Raw genomic sequence first — 17,196 nt, forward strand, 5'->3', positions numbered from 1 at the left:
GTTCACGGTTCATGTATTGTTGAAGCCTGGCTTGGAGAATTTTGAGCACTACTTTACTAGTGTGTGAGATGAGTGCAATTGTGCGGTAGTTTGAGCATTCTTTGGGATGGCCTTTTGTTGGGATTGAAATGAAAACTGATCTTTTCCAGTCCTGTGGCCACTGCTGAGTTTTCCAAATTTGCTGGCATATTGAGTGCAGCACTTTCACAGCATCATCTTTCAGGATTTGAAATAGCTCAACTGGAATTCCATCACCTCCACTAGCTTTGTTCGTAGTGATGCTTCCTAAGGCCCACTTGACTTCACATTCCAGGATGTCTGGTTCTAGGTGAGTGATCACACCATCATGATTATCTGGGTCATGAAGATCTTTTTTGTACAGTTCTTCTGTGTATTCTTGCCACCTCTTCTTAATATCTTCTGCTTCTGTTAGGTCCATACCATTTCTATCCTTTATCGAACCCATTTTTGCCTGAAATGTTCCCTTGGTATCTCTACTTTTCTTGAAGAGATCTCTAGTCTTTCCCATTCTGTTGTTTTCCTCTATTTCTCTGCATTGATCACTGAGGAAGGCTTTGTTATTTCTCCTTGCTATTCTTTGGAACTCTGCATTCAAATGGGAATATCTTTCCCTTTCTCCTTTGCTTTTTGCTTCTCTTCTTTTCACAGCTATTTGTAAGGCCTCCTCAGACAGCCATTTTGCTTTTTTGCATTTCTTTTCCATGGGGATGGTCTTAATCCCTGTCTCCTGTACAATGTCACGAACCTCCGTCCATAGTTCATCAGGCACTCTATCAGATCTAGGCCCTTAAATCTATTTCTCACTTCCACTGTATAATCATAAGGGATTTGATTTAGGTCATACCTGAATGGTTTAGTGGGTTTGCCTACTTTCTTCAATTTAAGTCTGAATTTGGCAATAAGGAGTTCATGATCTGAGCCAGAGTCAGCTCCCAGTCTTGTTTCTACTGACTGTATAGAGCCTCTCCATCTTTGGCTGCAAAGAATATAATCAATCTGATTTTGGTGTTGATCATCTGATGATGTCCATGTGCAGAGTCTTCTCTTGTGTTGTTGGAAGAGGGTGTTTGCTATGACCAGTGTGTTCTTCTGGCAAAACTCTATTAGCCTTTGCCCTGCTTCATTCCGTACTCCAAGGCGAAATCTGCCTGTTACTTCAGGTGTTTCTTGACTTCCTACTTTTGCATTCCAAAATGAAGTCAGGGGGATTCAAAGCAGCAGAGACTGTCCTTCTGACCTTGAGGAAGCAAAGAAACATGCTATGAACTGCCTATAGCCAGAACCACATGACAAGGCCTGAGGACAACTTCAGGGAGCTGAGTGTGCCAACCAAGACCCGTCAAGACAATGGGAACTTCAGTCCTACAGCCACAAGGAGTTGAATTCTGACAGTAACCAGGGACCTTGGAAGAGGCCTCTGAGCTACAGACATGATCACAGCCTCATCTGACACCTTGATTCAGCTGGAAAGACCCTAAGCAGAGGGACCAAAACTATAAAATAATAAGTAGGTATTGTTTTAAGGTACTAAGTATGTAATCACTTGCTTTGCAGCAATAGAAGAATAATACAGATAGTATCTGCCCAGATTGTTTGAGACAGGAATACTAGATCACCTTACCTGCCTCCTAAGAAATCTGTATGGAGGTCAAGAAGCAACAGTTAGAACCAGACATGGAACAACAGACTGGTTCCAAATTGGGAAAGGAGTATATCAAAGCTGTATATTGTTACCCAGCTTATTTAACTTATATGCAGAGTACATCATGTGAAATGCTGGGCTGGATGAAACACAAACTGGAATCAAAATTGCCAGGAGAAATATCAATAACCTTAGATATGCAGATGACACCACCCTTACGGAAGAAAGCAAAGAGAAACTAAAGGGCCTCTTGAGGAAGGCAAAAGAGCAGAGTGAAAAAGCTGGTTTAAAACTCAACATTCAAAAAATGAAGACCATGGGGAAACAATGCAAACAGTGACAGACTTTATTTTCTTGGGTTTCAAAATCACTGCAGATGGTGACTGCAGCCATGCAATTAAAAGACGCTCCTTGGAAGAAAAGCAATGACGAACCTAGACAGCACATTAAAAAACAGAGACATTACTTGGCTGCCTAAGATCTGTCTAGTCAAATGGTTTTTCCAGTAGTCATGTATGGATGTGAGAGTTTGACCATAAAGAAGGCTGAGCACCAAAGAATTGATGCTTTTGAATTGTGGTATTGGAAAGACTCTTGAGAGTCCCTTGCATATCAAGGAGATCAAACCAGTCAATCCTAAAGGAAATCAATCCTGAATATTCATTGGAAGGACTGATGCTGAAGTTGAAATTCCAATATTTTGGCCACCTGATGTGAAGAACTGACTGTTTAGAAAAGACCCTCATGCTGGGAAAGATTGAAGGTGGGAGGAGAAGGGAATGACAGAGGATGAGATGGTTGGATGGCATCACCAACTCGATGAATAGGAGTTTGAGTAAGCTCCAGGAGTTGGTGATGGACAGGGAAGTCTGGTATGCAGCAGTCCATGGGGTCGCAAAGAATCAGACACAACTGTGTGACTGAACAGAACTGAATAGCCGATCAGAGCTGAAATGACATATGATCCTACATGGAATTGGTATTATCTCTATCATATGTAAATAAACAATTTCCTCAGCTAACTTATACAGAGCACAAGGAAACAAAGAAACAACTTCCCTGGACTGAAGAACGCTGACTGATAATGCTGAGGACCACCATGGTGGAAACACTGAAATATATACTGTTTCACATGACATGGGCCAATCTTGCTGATCTGGCCACTGCCAAGTATACCTGGCCTATATAAGATACACATGACAAGCCATGCTTTGACATAAGTTCCACTACATTATGAAAACTTTTAGCCATTATTTCTTCAAAACTTTTCCCTACCCTCACCCCATACCTATTCTTTCTAAGATTCTAATTATATGGGTCTTGGATGTTTTGATATCAATCCCTCTCTTTTTTCTCCTTTGTGTTCAATCAGAAATTTCACTGATCTTTTCTTCTATAGAATCCAATTTCCTGTTAATACCACCTAGTAAAACTTCCATTTCAGATAGTATTAAAGAATCACTTTATTTTCTTCTCTATAAGTTCTATTTAGTTTATTTTTATGTTAACTATTTTTCTTACCATTTATGTAATATCTGCCCTTAAATCCTTAAATTTAGAGGGGTAGTTAATATATTTATAGTGGTTACAAGAGCTTTTTAAAAAGTCCTTGCTTGCTATTCCATCATCTCTCCATCCGTTTAGGGATCTGCTTCTATTAATCATAATTTCCCCTGGTTAAATCATACTTTCCTGCTTCTTTGAATACATAGAAAACTTTATCTGAATGCCAGATATTCTTTAAATTTTTTATTATTACTTGATGGATTTTGTTGCAATCTTTTAAAGAGTGTTGAACTTTGTTCTGGCAGGCAGTTAAACAGCTTGTGAAACAGCTTGATTCTTTTAAGACTGTTTTAAGTTGTTATAGGATGGACCTGGAATGGGGCTTCCCAGATGGCACTAGTGGTAAAGGAACCTGCCTGCCAATGCAGGAGATGTAAGAGATGCGGATTCCATCCCTGGGTCAGAAAGATCCCCTGGAGGAAGGCATGGCAACCCACTCCAGCATTCTTGCCTGGAGAATTCCATGGACAGAGGAGCCTGAAGGGCTACAGTCCATGGGGCCACAGAAAGTTGGACCCAACTGAAGTGACTGAGTACACACAGACCTAGAAATAGCCTTTCCTCTCGGGCTGATTTAGCAGACTTCTAAGGCAGGGCCCTTACTGAACCTCCACTGAACTTGCCACACACTCAGGGAGGTCTCTGCATTCTGGGTGGCTGGGAACATCCATGACCTGTGGCCCTGAGTGAGCTCTGAGCATGGTTCATCTGGTAGCATCCCAGGACATTCTTTCCTTGCCAGTTGTTCTTTGGCCTTGTGGAATTTCACAGCACAGATTGGTCCTCAGCCACAAACTCAAGGGAACCCAAAGGAAATTTCAGGAGCTCTCTCTCTGCCTGGCTCCCTTCTTTCAGCAATTCCTGCAAATTCTAGCTGCAATTCAAGAGATGACTGGGTTTTGTTTAGGTTCTGCCTGCCTGTGCCTAGAAATTGCCATCCCATCCGCCTGAAGCGTCTTCCTTTTCTCCGTTCTTATCCCAGATTCTCCTGCTCCCTTTGGGTCACGGGAAACTCACACTCTTCTGTGAAGAACGTGCCCAAAGCACTCTCTCCCATGCGGTCTCATGGAGTTCTCTGGTCTATGGGTCCATGTAGACCCCAGACTTGGCACCGACTGCTGCCTCCCTGAGCAGAGGACGAGAAGGGACAGGAGCGCTGCCGTCCGGACCTCTGTGTCCCCAGCACCAAGCCCAGCTCCTGGCACACAGGAGGCCCGATATACTTTTTAAAGCAACCCAACCCAGTATCTCCCCTTTAGTCCATCTGCTCCACTAGAGAAGGAAGTGGACCTGGGACTTCCACTTCCCAGAGGACACTATGAGCCCACGTGGGACTTACAAACTGCAAGGAGGTGCTTAGTGGAAAAGCCACAAGAAGAAGAGCTGCCCAAAGCAGAAGGAGAGCTGGGGGCTCTCTAATGCCTCCTCCCATCTGATTTGGGCAGAGCCCGCTTTCTCCAGGGCCCACCCTGACGTCCCGGGGGGGCCCAGCTATTGCTGTCCCGACAAAGGCTGCTTCCCGCTCTTCGCCCCCAACGCCAAGCAAGAAGCACAACGGCAGAGCTGATGTAACTAAAGCTTCCTTCGGCCACTCCTAACGGTGTCTCTGGGCATCACTTCCTGGGTCTCGCAAAATTTTCTCTTTGGAAAAACAGGGCTCGTGTGCTTCGCACAGCTGTGGTGGGGATCAATGGGGCAATTCAGAGACCAGCCAACACAGTCCCCTTTGTTCCAGCCCCATCTCAGCTCTCCTTGCACAGAGTGGTCCAGACACTGCCCTCTGATTGTATCGCCTCCATGCCCTCTCCCCCTTCACATCAGCTTTCTCAACACAGGCAATTCACACGGCCTTCTTTGTCACTTTCTCCTTGGCTCATGTGGTTGGAAAATATTGGTCTGAAACTTCCAGATCAAGGCTTCGGACCTGTATCCTAATCACCTGGTTTTCAAGTTTAAAAAAAGAGATTTTTGTACTCAGCCATAAAGAAGATTTAAAAAGCCATTAAAAAAAAAAAAAGATGCACCAACATGGATGGAGCTAGAGCTTGGTGTATGAAGTGATGCAAGTCAGACAGAGAGAGACAAATGCCATATGATTTCACTTACATGCAGAATCTTAAAAAAAAGATTATACAGATGAACTTATTTACAACACAGAGACAGACTCACAGACTTAGAAAATGAACTTATGGTTTCCAAAGGGGAAGGGGGAAGGGGAGGGACAAATTAGGAGTTTGGGATTAACATATACACACTAGTGTACGTAAAGTAGATAAACAACAAGGACCTACTGTATAGGATAGGAACAACATTCAATATTTTGTAATAAGGGGAAAGAATCTGCAAAAGTATAGATATATGTGTGTGTGTGTATGTGTGTGTGTATGTGTGTGTATGTGTGTGTGCGTGTATGTGTGTGTGTATGTGTGTGTGTGTGTGTGTGTGTGTAGGGTAGGATAGGAACAACATTCAATATTTTGTAATAAGGGGAAAGAATCTGCAAAAGAATAGATATATGTGTGTGTGTGTATGTGTGTGTATGTGTGTGTGCGTGTATGTGTGTGTGTATGTGTGTGTGTGTGTGTGTGTGTGTAGGGTAGGATAGGAACAACATTCAATATTTTGTAATAAGGGGAAAGAATCTGCAAAAGAATAGATATATGTGTGTGTGTGTATGTGTGTGTATGTGTGTGTGCATGTAGGTGTGTGTGTGTGTGCGCGCGTGTATATGTGTGTGTGTGTGTATGTGTGTGTGTAGCCTTTCGTCAAGAGGCTCTTTAGTTCTTCCTCACTTTCTGCCATATGGGTGGTGTCATCTGTGTATCTGAGGTTATTGATATTTTTCCCAGCAAGTTGGCCAAAATGATGTCAGATTGGTCTCATGAGGCTCAGCTGTAAATGTTCCAGATCAACCTGCTCTTCACCTTTCCTAAAACTCACAGTGCAGTTAATCTGGAGATGTCAGTCAGCAGGTATGCTTCCTGACTTATCAAAACTCATCTCCAACCTCTGACCTCTGTGCCTCTTCAGGATCCCACCCCTCATGGCCAGTCTCCCATTGGCAAGAGCAGGGAGGCGGGGGAAAAAAGTGGTCAGTGGAAGCACTGATTCCCAAGAGTGGTCACTTCATCTTTTGCCTCTTGGATTCCCTCCTGCATCTGGACAGAGGCTACCAACCAATGTCAATGGATGAGTGGCTGAAACCTCTAGGAGATTCTAGAAGGATCACCAACTACACTCTCAAGTCCTGGGCATGAGGCACAGGATTCTGACCTCTTCATTGGGTGGCAAAGTGAATTGAAATACTTATTGTCCTTTGCAAAATGTCCTCTTCTGAGTCCTGACTCTGGAGGGCTCAGCACCTTTCCTGCAGCCAGAACCACCAACACATCCCAGGAAAGCATCACCCAGAGGCCAAGACTTCAGGCAGAAAAGCGAGACTCAGAAGCCTCTGATCTAGGGAAGTCTCTTCAGCTTGGTTGGGAAACAGGTACATTGTTCTGCACCTTTTGGCAACTGTGAGGAGAAAGGGAATGTTTGTTTCATCTTTGTTAGGTCTCGATGACTTCTTTATTCCCTGAATAAAGTTCTCTGGTAGCTCGAGCACTGAAAACTTGAGTGTTTTTATTTCATATTACCTAAGGGCTCCTTTCAACAACAGTAAAACGTTCATCAAAGCCCAGAGTGGTGTTTCTCAACTTCCAGTGTGTGTGTGTGTGTTTATGTGTGTGTGTGTGTGTGTGCACGCTCAGTCATGTCAAACTCTTTGTGGTCCCATGAACTGTAGCTCACCCAGCTCCTCTGTCCATGGGATTTTTCAGGCAAGATAACTGGGGTGGGTTGCCTTTTCCTTCTCCAGAGAATCTCCCCAACCTAGGGACTGAGCCCATGTCTCCTGCACCTCCTGCACTGGCAGGCAATTCTTTACCACTGGGAAGCCCCAGGGACATCATAACCACACGGACAGACATGTCTACTACCGACCGAGCATGATGGAGCAACCAGACAAAAGCTATGAAGCAACTGTTTCCAGACACTGGACACACACAGTGTAGGGCTATAATCCTGGAGGGATGGGGAACCAGAGAGGTGAGTCCTACGATTGTCCCCACAGAGAGGCATCTTCCAGGCTGTGTATCAGGAAGGGGAAACTTAAGAGACTGGCGTCTCACTGAGTGGAGAAGGCAGAGGTGAGGATTCAGAGAGGCCAAGGTAGCCAGAATTTGCACAGTGAAATACCAAAGAGCAGCAAGGAAAGAGAGATATATTAACCTGCAAAGGGGCCCGCCAGTCTCTGGCTGAATATTGACTTGCTTGTGGGAAAAGAACCTGTCTGCCAATTAAAGAGATGCAGGAGACGTGAATTCAATCCCTGGGTTGGGAAGATCTCCTGGAGAAGGAAAAGGCAACCCAGTCCAATATTTCTGCCTGAAGAATCCCATGGACAGAGGAGTCTGAAGGGCTACAGTCCATGGGGTCACAAGAGTCTGACACAACTTAGCAACTGAGCATGCAAGCACACACGCAGGGAAAACTACCTGAAAACAGGAAAAGAACTACTAGACAGTGGCCTGCAAGACACTTCCAGGAACTCACTCAGAGCCGGAAACAGTTCCTGTTCCCACTGGCCCTGGTAGCAAGATATCACAAACATGGGGCATCAAGTGGTGTTGGAGAACTGTGACCTGTGGTGTTGAGAACTGTGGTGCTGAACTGTGGTGCTGGAGAAGACTCTTGAGTGTCCCTTGGACTGCAAGGAGTTCAAACCAGTCCATCCTAAAGGAAAGCCACCCTGAATATTCATTGGAAGGACTTACATGGAAGCTGAAACTCCAATACTTTGGCCACAAGATGCAAAGAACTCACTCATGGGAAAAGACCCTGATGCTGGGAAAGATTGAAGGCAGGAAAAGAAGGGGACAACAGAGGATGAGATGGTTGGGTGGCATCACAGACTGGATGGACATGAGTTTGAGCAGGCTCTGGGAATTGGTGATGGACAGGGAAGCCTGGCGTGCTGTAGTCCATGGGGATGTAAAGAGTCAGACACAACTGAGTGACTGAACTGAACTCACAAGGAGCATGCCTTAATAGTGGGGCTGAACTATGGAAAACAGTATGGAGGTTCCTCAAAAAAACTAAAAATAGAGTTGCCGTATGATCCAGGAATTCTACTTTTGGGCATTTATTTTACTTCAGTCGCTCAGTCACCTCTGACTCTTTGCAATGCCATGGACTGCAGCACGCCAGGCTTCCCAGTCCATCACCAACTCCCAGAGCCCACTCACAGTCATGTTCATGAAGTCAGTGATGCCATCCAATCATCTCATCCTCTGTCATCCCCTTCTCCTCCTGCCTTCAATCTTTCCCAGCATCAGGGTCTTTTCCAAGGAGTCAGTTCTTTACATCATGTGGCTGAAGTATTGAAGCTTCAGCATCAGTCCTTCCAATGAATATTCAGAATTGATTTCCTTTAGGATTGACTGGTTGGATCTCCTTGCAATCCAAGGGACTCTCAAGAGTCTTCTTCAACACCACAGTTCAAAAGCATCAATTCGTTAGCACTCAGACTTCTTTATGGTCCAACTCTCACATCCATACACGACTACTGGAAAAACCATAGCTTTGACTAGATGACCTTTGTTGACAAAGTAATGTCTCTGCTTTATAATATGCTGTCTAGGTTTATTATAGCTTTTCTTCCAAGAAGCAAGCCTCTTTTAATTTCATGGCTGCAGTCACCATCTGCAGTGATGCTGGAGGCCAAGAAAATAAAGTCTCTCCCTGTTTCCATTGTTTCCTCATCTATTTGCCATGAAGTAATGGAACTGGATGCCATAATCTTCATTTTTTGAATGTTGAGTTTTAAGCCAGCTTTTTCACTCTCCTCTTTCACCTCCATCAAGAGGCTCTTTAGTTCCTCTTCACTTTATTCCTTAAGAGTGGTGTCATCTGCATATCTGAGATTACTGATATTTCTCCTGGCATTTCTCCTGATATTTCTCCAGTCTGTGCTTCACCCAGCCAGGCATTTAGCATGATGTACTCTGCATATAAGTTAAATAAGCAAAGTGACAATATACAGCCTGTCATACTCCTTTGTCCATTTGGAACCAGTCTGTTGTTCCATGTCTGGTTCTAACTGTTGTTTCTTGACCTGCATACAGAATTCTCAGGAGGCAGATAAGATGGTCTGGTATTCCCATCTCTTGAAGAATTTTTCACAGTTTGTTGTGATCCACACAGTCAAAGGCTTTGGTGTCGTCCATAAAGCAGAATTAGATGCTTTTCTGGAATTCTCTTGCTTTTCCTGTGATCCAACAGATGTTGGCAACTTGATCTCTGATTCCTCTGCCTTTTCTAAATCCAGCTTGAACATCTAGAAGTTCTCAGTCCATAAGCTATTGAAGCTTAGTGTGGAGAATTTTGAGCATTACTTTGCCAGCATGTGCGATGAGTGCAATTGTGCGGTAGTTTGAACATTCTTTGGCATTGCCTTTCTTTGGGATTGGAATGAAAACTGACCTTTTCCTGTCCTGTGGCCACTTCTGAGTTTTCCAAATGTGCTGGCATACTGAGTGCAGCACTGTCACAGCATCATCTTTCAGGATTTGAAACAGCTCGGCTGGGATTCCATCACCTCAGCTAGCTCTGTTCATCATGATGCTCCCTACGGTCCGCTTGACTTCACATTACCCAGACAGTGCTATCATTCAAAAAGACATGCACCCCTATGTTCACAGCAGCTCTGCTTACGACAGTCAAGACATGGAAGCCACCTAAGTGTCCACTGACAGGTGAATGGATAAAGATGTGGCACAAATAACAACAGAATGATATTCATGCATAAAAAAGAATGAAAATAATGGCATTTGCAGCCACATGGATAGACCTAGAGATTATTATACTAAGTGAGGTCAGACAGAGAACAGCAAGTATCACATGATACATCTTCCATATGGAATCTAAAATATGACACAAATGAATTTATCTAGAAAACAGAAACAGACCCAGGAACGCAGAGAACAGGTTTGTGATTGCCAAGGGGGAGGGGCGGTGGTAGAAGGTAAACCGGCAGTTTGGAATTAGCAGATGCAAACTGTCGCATACAGGATGGATAAACAACAAGGGCCTACTGTAGAGCACAGGGAGCTGTATTCAACATCTGGTGATAAACCGTAGTGGACATAAATATGAAAAAGAATATTGTATATATATATACAAAACTGAATCACGTTTTTGTACAGCAAAAATTAAAACAACATTGTAAATCAACTATACTTAGATCAAATAAAATTTTAATAAATAGTGGGGCTGAATTAGCCCAAGACCAGTGTTTCTCAGCCTCCACAGTGAGGACATTTCAGGATGAGCAGTTCATTGTTCTGGGGTCAGAGGACTGTCTTGGGAACTGCAGGATATTTGACAGCATCCCTGGCCTCTACCCAGTAGGTACCGGGAACACCTTTCCTGCACTGTGAAAACCAGAAATGTCTGAATGTCTGCAGACATCACCAGATATCCTCTGGGGAGTAAAATCATCCATGATTGAGAAGAATTGCCCTGACAAAAGTCTGCCAAAAGGTAAGGCTCAAAAGGATCAAAGTATTTTCAAGTAACATAACCTCGCGTCAGAATCAAGTTTAATGCTCTTTGAAGGAATACAGCAAACTTGACTCACACAAACAGCAAACTCAGGTCACAAGGGCCTTGGCTGGGTCATAGGCATGTGTAGCTTTTAAAGTTCACCAAGAGAAAACAATCCAATTATCCACCGACAGATAACCAGATAAAGAGAATGTAATACATACCTGCGTATATTTGTGCTAAGTCGCTTCAATCCTGTTTGACTCTTTGCGACCTTGTGGACTGTAGCCCACCAGGCTCCTCTGTCCATGGGGATTCTCCAGACAAGAATACTGGAGTGGGTTGCCATGCTCTCCTGAAGGGAATCTTCCTGACCCAGGGATTGAACCTGCATCTCTTATGTCTTCTGCATTGACAGACAGGTTCTTTACTACTAGCATCACCTGGGAAGCCCTAATACATAGATACTAGAATATTATTCAGCCTTAAAAAAGAAGAAAATTCTACCATTTGTGACAACATAAATAAAACTAGAAGACATTGTGCGAAGTGAAATAAACCAGTCACAGCAGGACAAATGGCATGGTTTGCCCTGCAAGATTCCACTTACTGAAGTATCCAAACCAGGCAAATTCATGGAAACAGAAAATAGAACAGTGGTTGCCAGAACCTAGGCGAGGACAAATGTGGAATGCTACTCATAAAACATAAAACTTCAGTTATGCAAAATGAATAAGTTCTAGCACTATCCTATATGACACAATGCCTATACTTAATAATATGACACTGTTACTTCAAAATATGTTAAGGAGATAGATCTCATGATGCTTCTACTGCCAGAAAAACAAACAGAAGAAGCAACACAAAGAACATAAGGAAATCTTTAGCAGCAATGGGTGTGTTTAGTATCTTGGTTGCAATGATCGTATCACGGATGTGTGCATACATCTAAGTTTGTCAAAATGTAGTTAAATATGTGCAAAAAGTCAGTAAAATAAAAAAATGATGAAATTTTGACACAGTGCTTATATTCATTTGGAATTGAGCACCACAGCCCCCCGTTTCCTCCCCCCCAAAAGAGGATGAATAGGAAGAAGAGGTGGAAATGCCAGAGGTTTGAGGAAATGTCGAGAAGCATGGCCAGATGGTGACCACCAAACATAGAAACTTTCCCTGGTCCACCTAATGATTAAAGGCATCAGAAACTGTCACCTGCAGGAAGACAGATGGGTGAGATGTGGCTGGCATGTCCTGGCCTGTGCCTATCATTAGAAAGATTTCAAGTATCAACAGATGCCACCTCACATTCCGACACTGGGAGACATGAACACATCTCTGAATTCTACATGGCTTCCCTTCGTGACATCAGGGAAACCGTGCACGGGGCACTTCATAGCAAATCGCGGAAGGTGGCCACGCTTGCAATGTTGACAGCAACCAGAACTCAAATGCACATCCACTTCCTTGCCCAGTTACAGTTATTCTGATGTCCAAAATTTATCAAGTATGTTTGCAGAAGGACAAAGGTCCTGAACATACTGTGCTTTTAATAGTTTGGGGCATTGCTGGAGTCAGCGGGGATCGCGGCTTTACAAACATGAAGACCAGGGTCTTCAGCCTCCTCACCACCATCTGCTCCCAATCCTCTCTGCCTTTCAGCACAACACATCTGCTTGCTGTTCCTATTAAAAGGTAGCTTCAGACAGGGAATGAGTGTGGCTGGACCATCCTGGGGCCAGAGTTAAGCTGGGTCACTGTCTCTCTCAGATGAAAGGCAGTATCTCCAAGTGTTAACACAACTCAGAACTAAGGTGATAGTTTTAGAAAAATGCCAGCCTTAGACCTTAAACTCAGCTCAAATAGATCTGCAGGTCCTCCTGGGAAGGACCTGAAATCCATAAGGTTTTTGCAGAAGCAAAATCTCCCAAACTCACTTTTCCTGGAGAGGCAGCCAGTTTCTTTGATCCAGCACCTTTGTGCATTGAGAGTTCATCCCACTGACCAGGCTCATTTCTCGCCCCATCAGGTACTTTATGGTTAAAGCCCTGGCAGGTTAACCAATGGCCTTGGAGCCTTTGAGAGAGAAGGGGTCACTGGGCTAGGTCTAACGGAACCCAGAGGCTGTTAATTGGGCTTTCGTCAGTTCAGCTTGAGAAGTGAGCCAGGAAGTTGCCTTCTTGTTGGGTTTCCTAACCTAAATGGTGCTGCCGTTCCCCAGAGGGAATAACAGAAAGAACAGTTCAATGGATGTGGAATATTTTAAGCTGAAATGTTTGCTACGGAAAGAACAGAGCTTGGAATTCAGGGGGATCAGAGGCTCAGATCCTGTCTGAGTGTTCAAACTTGGCCTGCGCTTGAGCGGAGGAAGCAGGACCTGCCTGGGCCACCTTTCACATCACAGACATAGTGAGGAGAGTTTAGTTGACCTGATTGCTGTGGGTCTCAGACTCACTTTAACATGAGACTTGAGACTCCAGGTTACTCTCAAGCAGCCGGCACACAGCCTCAATTGTTGGCTGTATTTGGAAATGGGGGTTGGAGCAGAATTGAGTCACGCAAAAATGCTGTACCTGCAGCTGTCAGTATAATAGATGTTTTTTACAATCTTCTACAAAGATGCAGTTTTTCACACTGTTACCTTCAATGTTGCTAAAGGAATAAACAAAGTTTTATGCATACAAAAAAAATTGAGGATACAGGAGCTGCTCTTTGCCATTGAGGATTTAAAATGGACCCAAGTACACTTTTTAAAAATGCAAGCTGATATAATTCAACAAGTTTTTCTCTCTCTCCGGAGGACTGAAAAATAACCTCAGTGAAAACTACACAATGATAAAATTCTGTCCCCATCTGATTAATTCTTTGTGAATAATAACATCTCTGGTTTCCTTCAATTATATTCTAATTGCACACCTTTTGCTCTGGTTGATTGGGCAATGAACTAATGAACAACGATTACTGAATTTAATTAACACCATTATTTCTGTGGCCTTTATATCTCTGTGGTGAACATGGAAATTCACAATCCTGGGGCTGGCACTGGGAGAAGCCAGCCTTGAACCCAGCAGAACAGGTTCTGACATTGCCCTGGAAGAAGGAAGCCCAGTGTGGGGAACAAAAGAGCTAGGGGTTTTGCCAGCATTCATGGGAAGCCTTTCCTAACGACAGCATCAGCATTCAGAAAGGTTACCTCTTCATAAAACATTAGCAATTTGCATGTTACATTTATCAAAAGGGATGGGTAAGTGAGCTATATGGGAATCAATTACAATGTCATTCATAATTTATTCCATGTACAATAAAGACCTGATCAGATTTCGTGTGTGTTTACCTCCTGGAGGATAACTGCTTGTGGCTTATTCTAGTTACAGAATACAAATATGCTTCAGAGTAATGTGTTTATCTAACTGTGACATTCTCAATCTCCCAAGTTCTCCTTTTTTCTCCCACAAAAAGTAGTTCCTGTTTAAAAACAAGATCTCACTATCAAAAAATAAAAGCCCATTCTTACTAGAGTAACTTAAATCATTCTATGTTAACTTGATCAAAGCAAGGCATAGATAATCTCCTGCAAAATGCATCAGGAAGCAAATGGGAATTTGTTTTTTAAAGACAGATGATTGCAAATACACAGAGCTAAGAAAATTTAACTCCCAGAAATATACTGCAGTTACTAAATGTGGATACAAATTATCCAGCTCTTTGGAGCACTATTAAATGTTTGTAAGGGTAGACGTGTGTAATGTGCAAATTCCAGTTATCCAATTCCACCCCCCCCCCGCCTCATATTTCAAAAACTGAAATAAATTAAGAGATGAGAAAGTCTTTTCCAAATCCTTTGAGAAAAACTAAACCGATGATTAATTTATCAGACCAGATAGAACATCTGAGCTGTCTGTTTGAAGAGCAGCACTCCATTTCTCGGAATGAGGTGTGCGCCCCAATTCAGCCTTACCTCATATCTGCTGGCTGTCTGCTCAGCTGTCTTCAGGCCTTGATACATATGAATGATACAAACTTTGGCTCTTCTCTGGGAGGGAAACCAGTTCCTCTTCACAAAATCCATGACCATCACATGGTTTTTCAACTCTGTACTAAACGTTTTGATCTGAAAAGTCGGGTAGACGACTGTGTCCGTGTGGCGGGCCACATACCCTTTCTGACGAGTTTTTGTAGGAATTCCAGACTGCTGCATGATACGCGGAATCTTGTTTCTCAGCGAGTGAGCCTGGCAAACACAATTTTCTTTGTTTCATCCAGGTATCGAGTGCAGCAGGAGGCACTTGGGAAGTGCCTGAGCTCAGACCTCTCCCAGAGTTTTCCAGTTCCAGACTGCGTTGTTTGCAAACCCCAGCCGTAAAGCACGTAGGGTCTGCACGTGGGAACCTTGAGGGTGACCTTCATGTGCCATGAAAATACTCCTTCTTGATGCTGTCCACCTGTCTCCAGCACTTCCACCTGTGTTCTCGGGTCACTCAAAATTTCCTCTGATTTCAAAGACACACTTCTTTTTCCCACTGCACTCAAGTTCTGAACATAGAATCCACCCGGTTGCAGCGAGATCCAATATATGTTTTCAGTCTCCAGTCCCTCGATCCAAATAAATTATTTACGGGGCACTGTACAAAGGAACCAGGAGGGATAATTGCCGATTTTTAGAATTCCTGCTTTTTCTTGCCAGGACTGAGAGGAACAAGAACAGACTCCTACTGACACAAAGGGTGACCTCAGCCCTGGAAAAGATAAGAAACGCATTCAAGTGAAAAAGAGAAGTCAGCACAGAGGCAGCGAAGGCTAAAGTGGGCATCAGGGACTCGGAGCTCGGGTAGGACGCCCTGGGAGCCACTCGGGGGATGTCCTGGCTTAGCTGAGGGCCCCAGTTCCCGCACAACCCTGGGAATTCTCTCACTACCCAGAGCCTCATTTTCCCCACCAGGAAACTTGAAATAATAAGACCTGCCCTTCGCAGGGTTGTTGGGAGGATCTGGTAGCAAAATGGTGAGACAGTAACTTCCAATAGAGTCACATAAGGCAACACTTTCAAAGAATAGTTAAGTGTTTTCTGCCCAAACTATGTTGCACAGTTCTTCCCATAAGGAAGAACAAATCTGACTCTGTATCAGATCTGATTCTTTTACTTTAACCTTTGCATTCTGTTGCTTTTGCTGAAAGTTAAGAACTGATTGCCTATGGCCTGAAACTGACAGAAGAGCCCACTCCCAAGGCTCTGACCTTCAAGGGTATGACACCTTTCCATTCACACAGAGATAATAAGCTGCATAAGGGAGAATAGCGTTTGCCTTATTAGAGGTTTATAGTAACCTTGTGACCTCCCTGGACAGCTGGGAGAACAAAGGACTCTGGCTCCAGAGAGGTTTCAGCAACCAACCCCTTTCCCTCCCTTTTAGTAAAAGAAACCCGAATTCTAGCTTGGGGAAGGGGGTCCTTGGGTACTAGTCACCATCTTCTCTGCCTGTCGGCTCATGTTAGAAAATTATGCTTTCTCCAAGCGAAATAAAAAAATTGATTTTAAAAGATAAAAGAAAAGTATACTTTCTCTTTAGTATCCTTGCGTTACTTATTGAGGCAGTCCAAGCACCGGCTGGAAAAGAATTTCCAGATGGAGTGTACCGCAGAAAGGAGTGTTTATTAAGAGCAAAGAGTAGAGATAGAGTGGTCACTGTGAACGTGGCGAGCCGACAACTCCTGACAGATTAGGGAGAGTTGACAGTTTTTGTGAGTTAGTAGCTAATTTTTATAGCCTCAAGACAAATAAAATTCCTGCTGGAAGACAGGTGTTAGGTGATTGGTTAGGGTGCTATAGGGTGAGTCTGTAGCACGTCTCTTTGCCTAGTTTAGGTTCAGGAAGCTTGTTGGTGATGGTCAGGGGCTTTGGGTAATGGACAAAGGGGCACTATTAGCTTTAGAGGTGACCTTGGCTCTGGGCCCCACTTCTGTGGCCTTCGGGCGACTCAACACCACTTTCTCCTTTTTGTTTACTCACTACGTCGTGTCTGACTCTGTGCGACCCCATGGACGGTAGCCCGCCAGACTCCTCCATCCATGGGGTTCTCCAGGCAAGAATACTGGAGTGGGTTGCCATTCCCTTCTCCAGAGGATCTTCCAGACCCAGGGATTGAACCTGCATCTCCTGCATTGGCAGGCAGATTCTTTACCACTGCGCCGCCAGGGAAGCCCACTTTCTCCTTTAGGTTTAAACTGTTTGAATTTCTATCAGTTGCAACCAACGGAGTTTGGGCTAGACCTTGAATACCCATTATGTTATTAAACAAACACACGTGACATGCTTCTTCCTGCCAGGTGTTGTACAGGCGGCAGAGACTCAAAGATGAGAGGACACCTTCCTTCCACAGAGTCCA

At 43.9% G+C, this 17,196-nt stretch overlaps 1 protein-coding gene across 1 annotated transcript in view; it reads right to left on the minus strand.

The window, feature by feature from the left end:
- The window catches only part of C15H10orf90 (chromosome 15 C10orf90 homolog), a 252,369-nt gene extending 236,937 nt beyond the window's left edge, over positions 1-15,432 (minus strand). The window contains exon 1 of the mRNA XM_043926098.1: positions 14,772-15,432. Coding sequence (XP_043782033.1) covers positions 14,772-15,011 — 240 coding nt within the window. The 5' untranslated portion in view covers positions 15,012-15,432. The remainder of the gene's footprint in view (positions 1-14,771) is intronic.
- Positions 15,433-17,196: the final 1,764 nt, after the last annotated feature.

Source organism: Cervus elaphus, chromosome 15 (assembly GCF_910594005.1).
Source record: "Cervus elaphus chromosome 15, mCerEla1.1, whole genome shotgun sequence".
In the NCBI taxonomy this organism is placed as follows: domain Eukaryota; kingdom Metazoa; phylum Chordata; class Mammalia; order Artiodactyla; family Cervidae; genus Cervus; species Cervus elaphus.